Here is a 13,151-nt window from a genome sequence, read left to right on the forward strand (position 1 = left end):
TATATATATATATACATATATATATATATATGGGGGGGGGGTGAGAAAATGTGAGGGAGCCACCCTTACCTCCTCAGCTTCATTCTCATCTGTCTCTTCTCCATTCTCTTGATGTAACTTTGCTCTCTTTTTAAATGCCTCCTTCTCTGGGCTGCCCACAGGATGGAGATGGAGATGGAGAGGGGGATCAGGGTATTAAAATATGGTGCCCAGAATCCTAGGTTAAGAGCTAGAACGGATCTTAGGGACCATTGTATCTAAACTCCTCGTTTATGGTTGAGGAAAGTAAAGGTCGGAGATATTAAATAACTCGTCCCTGGGCACACAGCTAGGATAATACTGGAGAGGAGATCTGAACCCACATCCAAGGTCTAACCACCTCCAGGTCAGCACTCTATTAATTCCTCCACCTTCCTGCTCCAAGGGGTACGGTTCATAGCGAAGAAAATCAGGGGGAATAGAGGTAGGGAAAACTTCTATTCCTGAGGCTGGGAGATGGGATGATTTCCCTCTAAAGCATAGTAGACATGGCGGTGAGGTCAGCTAGTAATCTCCTTTATTTCCCAGTGAATTGATTTTTAAACTTTAACCCAAGAAGCCCAAAATAAACAGTTAATGAGTCTCTGTTTTTTCCTCCGCACCCGAGATCATGAGACAGGGCAAGGCAACCTTTGACCATATGCAGTTGAATAACTCCCCGAGACAGCAGGCCACCAGAGAAAGAGATTTCTGGAGCCTGGTGCTGCTGGGCATGAAGTCACCAGGGCGTTGGCCTGGGCTGGTACAGAGATGGAGCTTTGGTAAACAGCCACTATTAGTCTCCCTCCTTTCAGAGCCAAGTCCAAGAAGGAGTGAATGTCTCCAGGGGAAGAACCCCCGCCCCCATAGGAGAGAAGTGACACCCGCCCTGGTCTTTCAGCTGTCCTGCATGCCCTCCCCCAATCAATGCCCCTGTAGGATGGTGGTGGTGGTGGACTCTCCTTTACCTTTTTCTTCTTTGTCTGGTCTCCTTTTTCTTTAGCCGTTCCAGGTCTTGTTTGGCTTTGCGGATCACCTCAAAGGCCTCTGTTTCCATGGAAGATGACGGGCTACTCAGATAGCCTCCTTGGGTTTGGGGAGTGGGACTGCTTGTGGAGTAGGGGGGCCTCATGGAGGACCGCGAGAGGGTACGGCGCAGAGATTCATTCATTGCTTCACTCTCCAGAAGCTTTGTTCTGAATTGGAAGAGAGGATAGAGAAATGAAGTCCAATGGAAGGGCTATCCCTTAGCCCAGCCATTGCCAGAGTCCCACACAGCCCCCTGGGGTCTTCCCCATCCCAAGTGCTCACCGAAGCTCCTCAATCTCTCGGATATAGTTCTGGATCAGAGCACCAATAGCCTCATTGCCATCTCCTGGTGGGGAACAGGAAAGAGATGTCTCATGATAGTGGTAACAATTCCAGCAATAATAACACTGTGGGATGGGTCACTGTTATTTCATATATACAGTGGCACCTTCAAAAAAAGGGAGATTCAGCGATTCAGAGATAGCCCAAGTGGGCTAAGAAACAAGCAGGACATAATGACATTGTATGCCTCTGCTCTAAAAGGAAAAGAAACAGAAGGGTAGGGGCAGCTAGGTAGCACAGTGGGTAGAAGACCAGGGTTCAAATCTGGTCTCGAACACTTTCTAGCTTCGTGACCCTGGGCAAGGTCCCTTAGTCTCCATTGCCTAGTCCTTAGCCCTCTCCTATCTTGGAACAATCAATTCTAAGACAGAAAATAAGGGCTTAAAAGATTAATGGAATGCCCCATGAAACCTATGGCTAGGAGAATTCAAAGTTAAGAAGTGATTTGTTATACCTCGCAGGGTTTTTTTTCCCTCCTTTCTCTTCTTTGTTTTATTTGGTATGAAACGGGCTATTTATTTATGCTTAAAGAGGAAGTAAAAATGTGTTTTGTTATCATAAAGGCCAATCCCACCCTTTATAAAGACTGGCAAATCAGTGTCCAGTGGCATATACTCAAGGACTTTAGTATTCCATGCTCCAAACTAGCTGTTGCCTAAACTGCCTTACCCAAGGAGGGGGCAAGGCAGTACTACTCACATGGTAACCAGGACTAGTGAAAGAAATCACAGTCCGGAGGAGGAAATGAACACTCTTTAGGATGAAACTAAGTTTGCGTTGAGTCATGGCAAGGACAAGTCAACATGCATTTATTAAGCACCTACTAGATGCTATTCACTGGAGATCTAAAGAAAAGGGTGGGGGGGAGTAAAAACTAAAACAAAACCCACCAGTCCAATGTTGAATTTGAAGAAAGTAGCCACTACCTTACAATTCCCTTGTCATACTAGATTTAACAAACCATTGGCCAACACACATTCTGTGTAAACAGAATATTGAGGCAACTGATGGATCAGATTGGCTGAAGGAAGCTGGGATATTTTCCCTTACTCAATGGATGTCTGTAAGGGGTAGCTCATAAATGAGATCCTTTTCCAGGCTTAGGTTAAACTCAATGGCCTCTTAAGTCCCTTCTAAACCTGAGCCTCTGTAACTGTTAGCCTGAAAGAAGAGAAGACTGAAGGGGAATATGATCACTGTCTCTAAGGATTTGAAAGGCCGACAAGTGGAAAGATGCCTGGATTTGTTCTACTTAGCTGGAGGGGCCGGGAGAGATAGAACGAAGAACAGTGGGCAGAGGTTGCAGCAACAAACATCTCGGTTGGGGGACAACTTCCTAAAAATTAGAGCTGTCCCAGAGTGGACAGGACTGCCTGGGAGGGGGCTTCCCTCACTGGAGGTTTCCAAAGAGAACCTGGATGACCACCTATCAGGGATTCTAGAAAAGAGATTCCTGTTCAGGGATGGGTGGATGACCTCTGAATGTCCTTCTGACTCTAAGAATCTGTGCCAGGTCCTGAACCTCCAAGTGGGACCCAAATAGTCATCTTAATGTCATTTTGCTCTTTAAGGACCATTATCTTGTTTTATTTTCAGAATGAATCAATGTGATGGGTGAGGCAGAGGTCATTATCCCTGTTACACAAAATGAAGAAACAAACACTGAATAATTGGGGGGCTTGTCCAAGATTGTCCAGATCGTGAGAAAGAGAGACAGAACTAGAGCCCAAGGTTTCTTGATTCTCAGCCCTCTGCCTGCCTTATGTTGGTTGTCAGTCTGTTCCGGATGGCTAAACACACTATGCTCTTATCCGGTCCAACAAACTATTTATTAAGGATCTTTTTTTTTTTTTTTTTTTTAAATACAACAGGCACAGTGCTAAGTGCTGGGGATAGAAAAACAACAACAAATCCTCTATCTATTGATTTATGAATATAAAAATAGGGAAAGAACACTAAGAACTAAGGAGGGGGAAGCCTAGGTGGCTCAGTGGATAGTGCCAAACCTAGAGATTGGAAGTTCTGGGTTCAAATCTGACCTCACACACTTCCTAGCTGTGTGGCCCTGGGCAGGTCAAGTAACCTTGATGGTCCAGACCTTGCAGCCCTTCTGTCTTAGAACTGATAATAGGACAGAAAGAAAGGGCTTCAAAGGGCACTAAAAGACTGTCTGCCCTTTGATCCAGTTATACCACTGCTGAGATGCCCCCAAAGAGATAATAGGGAAAAAGACCAAAAACATTTATACCGGTGCTCTTTGTGGTGGCAAAAAATTGGAAAATGAGGGGATGCCCTTCTATTGGGGAATGGCTGAACAAATTGTGGTGTCTGCTGGTGATGGAATACTATTGTACTCAAAGGAATAATGAATTGGAGGAATTCCATGTGACCTGGAAAGACCTCCAGGAATTGATGCAGAGTGAAAGGAGCAGAACCAGGAGGACATTGTACATAGAGACAGATACACTGTGGTACAATTGAATGTAACAGACTTCTCTAACAGCAGCAATGCAATGATTCAGGACCTTTCTGAGGGACTTATGAGAAAGAACATTGTTTACCTCCAGAGGAAGAACTGTGGGAGCAGAAACACAGAAGAAAAACAACTGCCTGATCACATGGGTAGATAGGGATATGATTGGGGATGTAGACTCTAAACAATCACTCTAGTGCAAATATCAATAATATGGAAATAGGTCTGGATCAATGACACATGTAAAACCAAGTGGAATTGCACATTGACTATGGGAGGGGCTGGAGGAGGTGAGGGAAAGAACATGAATCATGTAACCATGGGAAAATATTCTAAATTAATTAATTAAATAAAAATTTCCAAATTAAAAAAAAAGGGCTTAACAAAAACAAACTAAAGAGATCTCCAAAGGGTTGACACATATGCTGATGTTCAAATTCTAGGGAAGCTGGGAGGTGGGAGGTGAAGGTGAAGAAGGAATATGTCCTAAGCATAGGGGAGAAGCTATGAAAAGGTTCAGTAACAGTAGACAGGATGTTGAAACCAAGGGAAAGAAAGGAGATTTGGCTGGTAGAAAGAATGTCTAAAGGAGAAAAATCTGAAAGAAGCCTGAATGGAAGGCTGGAGCCAGCCTAAGGGAGGTTTTAGGTTCTTGGAGTCTGCCAAGGGTTAGCAATGGACATTAGGTTTTTGCCAACAAATTAGCAACCAGGAGTGTTTTTACCATTTGGGCCAAACTAACCTGATAGTGCAGGAGGCAAAAGGAGGAAAGAATAGGCATTTTAGTGCTTAGACAATGCCATCTGGGGCTGGCAAGGTCTCCTAGTCATTCAAGAGCACCTACTCTGTTCTGAGCACTATGGTAGGTACTGGGAATGGAAAGACCAAAAATGGAAGAGTCTCTACTCCTGAGGGCTTTATATTCTGTCAAGGGAGACAAGTACTTAGAAAAATATCAACAAAATGTCAACACAAGGTGGTTAGGGAGGGAGGGAAGGAGGGCAGCAGCAGTGTTCTCCATCTTGGGCTCAGTCTATTCCCTCTGTACTCACCAGCTTTAGCCAGGAGCAGGTTGGCCTCCTGACTCATGAGATGGGTGACTCGGTTGTTGATGGCATCGATGGCCTCCTGCATGGCTTTCACCCGCATTCGCAGTGTGCCATTCTCTTTCTGCAGCATGGCATTCTCCCGGTACAGGTCACTGTAGCCCTCTGAGCCATCCTCGCCAATCACTCGCTTACCCTGGGAGGAGGAGGAGGAGGCAGATGGGAAGAGGTCAGCACTCTGGCTCAGAAGAAAGGGAAAGGCTGAGGAGCCAGCCCCTCTCACTTGAGCGATTGCCCTTTCTTCATAAATGGCCTCCTTGACCACCACTCTCAGATTAGCCTACGTAAAGTCTGGTGATGACCCTACTCTCTCTCTTTTTGAAAATAGAAAAAAGGCACAGAAGAGGCCAGAAGGCACTTTAGAAGTCAACTCAGGCAAATAGGACAGCTTTGGGAACGAATGTGCTAAATTTAGCACAGATTTTAAAAGAAAAAAAGTTGTACACAGTGAGATTTGAGGCTTTGTGAATGTGTGTATGTATTATATGTGTGTGTGTGTGTGTGTATGTGTGTGTATGCATTGTTCTTTGACTACAGAAATATTCAGGTTTATTAAGTTCAACAACAGAAAACATTTTTTCAGTCCAAATTCCTTATCCCGATAGCCAAGACTTTTTATATTTTCCTTTTCCTTTTGAACTTTATCTCCTATTAATTATCCTCTATCGATCCTCAACACTGCTATTAAATTAGACTCCAAATCGGACACTTTCTTGTTTCTATTTATTCTGTCTTCATGAAATGTCTAGTTGCCCCAGCCCCCCTTTGCCCCTGTGCATCGCCATCTCTCAGGATCCTACCTGACTTTTCACACCAGCTCTAATTCTGCTTCTTACGTGTTACTCTCTCGACTGCCCCATCCACAAAGGTCTCTCTAGGTTCTGCACTCCCATGGCATGTTGTTCTCATCACAGACTACCATACACTGGGCGTGCCTCCTACTGCCTATATTGTAAGCCTCTTGAGGGCAGAGGCTATTGTTCATTTTCATGTCCTGCCCCACATGCTGGCATGCAGCTGGCACACTACATGCCACCAAGGACTCTTTCTTTCACTTTTGCCTGCTTCCTCTCCTGCCCTGTGTAGATTTTAAAATTAATATTCAATCACTAAGTATGATATTTAATATGATTTATTAATATTTAACTTGAAACAAAAGGAAACTAAAAAGGCTACAACTCAAGTGGAAGAAAGCGTGAGAGAGGCGTTCTCCAAAACTTATATACAATCATGTAAAAAAATGCACATAAACAGAAAGGAAAGGGGAATTTTGGGATGAGGGAAGAATTCTGGGAAATGAAGTCTAAAGGATAGAGAATTTCCACTTACACACCTGCCTGGGGAGGAAATAAAAGGCGAGGAGGAAGCTGAAAAGTCAAAGGGAGAAATGCCCATAGCTTGGGCTGGGCCAAGTGGGCACTAAAGCCTCAGGGCCCAGGCTAGAGAAGTGGGGCTCATTCTAGCCCGTAGGCAGGGAGTGCCACCCCCTAACACTCACCGCTTTGTATTCCATCAACTCCATTTGCAGGCGGGCAATCTCAGCCCGAAGGGCACTGATCTGCTGGCTGGTCTTATCCTGGTTCACGATCACCTTGTTCTTGATGTTCCGGGCCCGGTTGGCATACTTGAGCGTGTTCAGGGTCTCCATAAAGTCCCGGTCCGATGGACTCACACAAGCAATCATGATCGTCTGGCTGGTAGGGAAGGAGAAGGGATGGGGCAGACACAGACAGCCCCACAGGAAACATCACATTTGGGCTAAGTCTCCTCCTTCCCGATGCCATCTGAAAGCCACCGGCCACAAATCCCAGGACTGAGATGACCACGAGATTTCTGTTCCAACAGTTTATGATTATAATTTACTTAGCTAATGCGGTCGGTGAGGTTACGGCTTATTTGTTTAGAGATTAATCTAGGAAATAAATAATAGCAAGACTTTATGTTTCTAGTCTTAATATCTAGGTTTAGCTTTACAGATGCCTTGTGAGTTAAGAAAGGGAAAGGATCTATTTTCTCCAATGTACATAGACACAATGAGGCAGATGGAAAGTGTGGGAACTAGAGCACTGGACTTAAGAGTCAGGAAGAACTGAGTTTGAATCCCGCTTCAGGCAGGTACTAAGCTGCATGAGCCTGGGCAAGTCATTTAATCTCTCCATGCCTCAGTTACCTATTCTGTTAAATGGGGAGGATAATAGCACCTACCTCACAGGGCTGTTGTGAAGCTCAGATGTGATCATATATATATGTAAAGTGTTTTGCTGACCCTAAAGCATCATATCTGTGTTGGCTCTAATGATTATTATTACCATGGGGTAATAGTGATGATGGTGATGGTGAAAAACACATGAGAAAACTGACACTGGGCCAGAATACATGATTGTCCACAAAAAACACCTGCATTGCCTTGTATTACCAACAAAGTCCAGCAGTGAGGACAAAAAGAGAAATCCCATTTAAAATAACGAGACAGGGAGCAGCCAGGTCACTCGGTGGATTGAGAGCCAGACCTAGAGATGGGAGGTCCCAGGTTCAAATCTGGCCTCAGACACTTCCCAGCCATGTGACCCTGGGCAAGTCATTTGATCCCCATTGCCTAGCCCTTACCACTCTTCTGCCTTGGAACCAATACACAGTATTGACTCCAAGATGGAAGGTAAGGGTTAAAAAAATAAATAAAATAATGGGAGACTATTTAAAATACCTGGGGGTCTACCTGCCAGGGCAAACCCAGGAACTATAGGAACACAATTACAAAACCCTTTTCACACAGATAAAGTCAGACTTAAGCAACTAGAAAAACATCAATTGCTCATGGAGAGGCCGAGCCAACAGAACACAGTAAATGGCTTGTCTGAGATCATTTAAAGCCCCAGGTTGTCTGACACCTGGCCTAGCCTAGGGCTTTTTCTATCAAACTATGCTCAATTACAACCAGTTGTGCCAGATAGGAGGGGGCCCTAAATGGGTGCAGTGGTCTCCATGGGAACCCTTTCCCCAAAATGGTTGCTCTGGTTACCTGTTACCCCCGAGTGAGTCCTGAAGGAGTCGGGTGAGTTTGGAGTCCCGGTAGGGCACGTGTACCGCCTTTTTGCTCTGGTCTCCAAGGGCACTGATCACATTACCCAACGCCAGCTGCAAGAAAGAGAGCCTGGCCTTCAGCAGGGCCCCCTATGGAGCCGGGTCCCCCCAGCCTTCTCATTGTGCTCTGCTGTCCTCAGCTACCCCCACGCTCCAAGAGGAGAGGGCGGGCTGGGCATCGTGACTATTGAAAATTAAGTCAGGCAAGAGGATAACAGAAAGAAACACAGGAGAAGAAGGGGACAGAAACAGAAGCCTGGGATGGGGGAAGGAGATCTAGGTCACAGGCACAGCCTCTGCTGCTAGAGGAGAGAAGGGCTTCCATACCAGGCCACAGTTGATAGAGATGCCCTCTTTGGCCCTCTCGCCTGTGGCCCCGGTCCGTTTCAGTCGCTCAGAACCTGCCAGATCGACGAAATGAAACTTGGCCGTGAGTGTCTCATACTCATTGGTAGGGGCTGTGCCATCAGTAAGGCCGGGCACCTCATCATTCACCTGCGGGAGAAGCGGGCATTACTGAGAGCCCCAATCCTCCCCTGTGCCCAAGAGTCACTCCTAGATCGTGGGCTTCAGTTCTCTGGGATGTCTGGGTAAGGAGATGAAGTGGGCATGGGACAGGTGGTCACTAAGGCTATAGAGTCACAGAGATGGAGTTTCAGGGACCTCAGAGATCATGTTCTTCAATCCTCTTAATTTATATGAGAGGAAACTGAAGCCCATTAAAGTTAAATGATTTGCCCAAGATGGTAAAGGGCAGAAGCAGGATTCAAACCCAGCATTCTTTCTTTCACCATCACCTGCTTCATCTCCTGTCCTCCCTGGGGCTTTTAGAAGCACCAGACTGGTTCTCACCATAGTACCCTCCATATGTCTCTCTTGGGGCTGCTTACCAGGTCAGGCTGGGCACAGACTCGCATCTGGCACAGGTGGATGGTGAAGATGGCATGAGAGCGGGAGCTCTGCACGTTCATTTGTGTGCTGGCTGTGGTCCTGGACAGAGCTCCTTGCTTCAAACACTGGATCAGCTGCCGAGAAAGGGGATAGGGTATGCAGGGGTCCTTCCAGGGAGCTACGTCTGGTGGAAATGCAAATTGTCCACAAGCAGAGACACTTTGTTTAATGGCCCTGGTATTCCTATGCTCATGCCAATCAGGCATCCTCAGGAGCACAGATGCCCTTCTAAGAGCAAATAAAAACAGCGAGTGTTGCCGTAGGCTTTAAGGTAATGGCATTTTACAAAGATGATCTCATTTGATCCTCACAACAACCCTGGGAAGTAGGTGTTACTATCATCTCCATTTGACAGATGAAGAAACTGATGCAGACAGATGAAATGACTTGCCCAGGGCCACAAAACTACTTAAGTGACTGAGGCTGGATTTAAATTTGGGTTTTTCTGTAACGGGTTCAGTGCTCCATCCATTATGCTACCTAGCTGCCTGTCCTAATAAACTCCCACCTCTTCTTGGGAACTGATGAGACGGGAGGTGACGCCTGTGGTGTAGATACCCCCATTGGCATCTTCATGGATCTTGATGTTGGATTTTCGGTGGCGGGAGTCAAGATCTCGGGTGCTGTCAAACAGATCCAGGATCTCCTCATTGTAAAGCTGAATATAAGAAGAAGAGTAGAAAAGAAGGCAAGAGTGAGTTATTCCCTAGAGGACAAGAAGGGGCTCGAGGACCCCTCCCCCCCAACTTTTCTCTTTCATAGCACTGTGTATTTGTCTGGTAGGACTTCAAGCAGGGGTCCCAAGAGGACCAAAGGACTGAGAATCCAGAGACCTTAGAACAGGCTCCATTCAGGTTATAGAACAGGATGGGACTTCCACTTCAGGCTGAGCCAGTACCAAGATGTCAGATTACTGGGCAAAGCTGATTATGCGGAGATGAGCTCAGATGGGAACTTGGGAATACTTTTGTAGACTGATTCAAAGTGAAGTAAGCAGAACCTGGAGCACTATCTATCTATCTATCTATCTATCTATCTATCTATCTATCTATCTATCTATCTATCTATCTATCTATCTATCTGTCTGTCTGTCTGTCTTTATATCTATATAATGATTGCAATGATGTAAATGGAAAGAACAACCACAAAACAATCAAATCTGAAAGCTGGGAAACTATAATGAAGAAGCTTGCCCCCCCCCCCAATGGTATAAAGATGCATCTCTTCATGCTTCTTTGTAGAAGAAGGTGACTATGAGTTTGAGCATGATGTGAGACTTTCTATAAGGCAGGTATTTTTGTTGTTTTGTTTTTTAAACCCTTATTTTCTGTTTTATATCGATTCTAAGACAGAAGAGTGGCAAGGACTAGGCAATCACGGCTAAGTGCCTTGCTCAAGGTCACATAGCTGGGAAATATCCAAGGCAAGATTTGAACCCAGGTCCTTGCTCCTCCAAGAGGTGCTCTATCCACTGTGCTCTCTAGTTGTCCCCATGTCAGTTTTGCCACTCTGTTGTTTCTCCTTTTTTTATTCTTGGTTTAAGGGATGACTCTACAGGAAGGGCAGAAAGGAGGGACATACTAAGTAATAGAGGTGATGTGAAAACAAAAGAAATCAATAGCATTTTATTTTTTTTAAATTTAGCATTCATTGCTATGATCCCTTTAACATTAAGGGCAAAAGTTCAGATAAGTGCATTTGGGCAGGTTCTGTTCTTCCTCTTTACATGGCCCTGAGTGGAGGATAGAGGTGGGAATTAGAACTAAGAGAAATTGGGGTTTGCTTTGTGTGGCAATAGGTGAACCATCACTGGCCTGATGTCCCAGGTTTGGGTCTGCTTCTGTGTAGGGATCCTGTAGAAAAGCATCCTGTGTAGAAAGCATCCTGCCTTCTAGGGGAGTTCATCCCAGTCTAGAAGACTCCCCAAAGCTCAGGGCAAGTCACCACCAGAGAAAGTGCCACCTGCTAAGGGACAGGGACATTCCCCAACCAGGATCTGGGAGCCCGGAACCCAGAAGATGGATAGGTGGACCCTAGAGGACAATACGGAAGGAGACAGCTGAGGGTTGCAGCCACTGGGTTCCTGCCTCTGGGAATTCCGATAGCCTGGACATCCGAGGCTTTGATGAGCCTCAAAAGGACGGAAATATCAAGGCAGGAAAGGGAAGAAGAACAGGAAAAGACTGACTGGGATTTGAGTGCCATTAATGCCCCTGTCCTCCCACATCTGTCTGTCCTATAAACAGACAAACTGGACTCCTTTAACCCTTTCCACTATGAGGGCACCATTCTAACCAGTGGCTCTGTCCTTGGCACAGCCTTTCCAGGAGGCAAGCAGTTCCCCTCCCTTTGGATATTTCCCTGGCAACAGGCTGGAGAAGGAAAAGCAAAGGGACAATGAAACAAAGACAAATCCACTGAATCTGAAAAGGAGCCCAGAGTCCCTGAAGGGCAAAGGAGCCACACTCTGGTCTAAGGACACCAAGGAGACAGGAGCAGACCCAGGAGGGAGCAATTAACCAGCAGCCCCCGGGGAGAAGGGTCAAAGGCGGGCAGAGTTGTTTTCCTGGCTGCTCTGGTTTCCCCAGCTTTCTGTTCCTCTCTTAGACAGAAATCCATGCAGACAGAGCTGGAGGGAGGGTTTACAGGTTTCAAGCCCTTTCTCTGATGGGAAGGGAAGGAGAGAGGACATTCTGTGGGCAGGGGGCATAAGGCTTGGAGGAGAAGAGGCAGAAGGGGACTTCTTAAGTTCTTCTCTCTCATCCAGGCTGAAGTTACAAACTCTGGATAGGAAGATGTCTCGGAGATCACCTAGACCAGACCTGTCAAACGAGGCCAGAACCAGAATAAAATGTCATTGGGAAATATTAAAAAAATATAGCAGAACATAGATAATGCAAGATGTGGTTTTCCAAGTCAATATGAGGCCGCCTGAGATCCTTACCTATGGTTTTTCTATTTGAAGTTGACACCACTGATCTAAGCCAGTTTCCTCCTGAACTATTTTTTATAGCTAAGGAAACTGAGGTCTGAAGTTCCAGCAACTGAGGCCACACAGACTTGTGTAAAAATAGTATATGAACCTAGATCTACCCTTCTAGACCCCTCTAGAGTATTCCCTTCCTCTGTTGGGGAATGGCCTCTCCAGGGTCCTGAGGTTTCTTGTGGGAGTTACTCAGCAGTGCCATAGAGAGGTCACCCTTCTGATTCCTCCAGGAAACTCTGACGTCTTGCTTCCTGTCCAGACATGTGCCTTCTTCAGGCCAGGATAAGATGGACAGAGAATAACTGATCTAGGCAGGATAAGGTCAGAAAGGGCAGCTGTTAACAAGAGCCTAAAGAAGTCTGGTTCCAGAGAAAGAGAAATTCCCTCATGTCAGATCTAGGGAACCAGAGGCAGAATAAGCAAATAGCCAAAAGCAAAGGGACAAGGGAAGTCAAATCTAGGGAAACTGAGGCAGAGTGAGCAAATGGCCAAAAAGCAAAGGGACAAGGGAAGTCAGACCTAGGAAAACTGAAGTTAAATGGCTTGCCCTCTTCTGTAAAGAGGATAAGATGTTAGTTTTCACCATCAAGATCACATAATCTGTTTTGTGACTCCTGGGAAGGTTGTGATTCACATTTCTCCCCTGCACTGTTCCCTCACCTCTGAAATCCTAGATACCTTCAAAGACTCCAACAGAAGCTCATTGGAGAAATAAAAGTGTCATGGGAGAGTCAGGATTCAAACTCATAAACCTCTAACACCCCAGTCTAAGTTTTACCAGGTTTTGGCTCCAGACATGGCTCTTCCCCTGGGCTAGGACTCCTGGCCCAGCCCAGTACTAGCTTTATTTTCCCCATCTATGGGAAGTTTAGCTCTGGCCTAGAGGGAACAAATGCTGCGTTCAAAGCATATTTTGGGTCTCCTGACCTTAAGCCCAGACAAAATGCTCCTCAAGACCAATGGCTCATGCAACAAGATGGCAGGCTTGACTGTATCCAGCAGCCCTTGTCTCCCTATCTCCTTTTCCTCCCTCGGCCTAGCTGGGCTAGGGATAATCTACTCATGAACCTCAACCTTTCTCTCTCCCAATAACCACAATCTCATCTAGGTACCTAGCAAGGCCAGTAAACTCAGGTGTCAGCCATTCTCTGCCACCAAAAGGGAT

At 45.9% G+C, this 13,151-nt stretch overlaps 1 protein-coding gene across 1 annotated transcript in view; it reads right to left on the reverse strand.

The window, feature by feature from the left end:
* The window catches only part of KIF21B (kinesin family member 21B), a 75,155-nt gene that overhangs the window by 38,100 nt on the left and 23,904 nt on the right, over positions 1 to 13,151 (reverse strand). The window contains exons 4-12 of the mRNA XM_044674918.1: positions 9,509 to 9,658; positions 8,940 to 9,074; positions 8,377 to 8,544; positions 7,988 to 8,103; positions 6,467 to 6,662; positions 4,915 to 5,104; positions 1,330 to 1,393; positions 987 to 1,214; positions 70 to 151 (exon numbers count right to left, since the gene is read on the reverse strand). Coding sequence (XP_044530853.1) covers positions 70 to 151; positions 987 to 1,214; positions 1,330 to 1,393; positions 4,915 to 5,104; positions 6,467 to 6,662; positions 7,988 to 8,103; positions 8,377 to 8,544; positions 8,940 to 9,074; positions 9,509 to 9,658 — 1,329 coding nt within the window. The remainder of the gene's footprint in view (positions 1 to 69; positions 152 to 986; positions 1,215 to 1,329; positions 1,394 to 4,914; positions 5,105 to 6,466; positions 6,663 to 7,987; positions 8,104 to 8,376; positions 8,545 to 8,939; positions 9,075 to 9,508; positions 9,659 to 13,151) is intronic.

Source organism: Gracilinanus agilis, chromosome 4 (genome assembly GCF_016433145.1).
Source record: "Gracilinanus agilis isolate LMUSP501 chromosome 4, AgileGrace, whole genome shotgun sequence".
NCBI lineage: Eukaryota > Metazoa > Chordata > Mammalia > Didelphimorphia > Didelphidae > Gracilinanus > Gracilinanus agilis.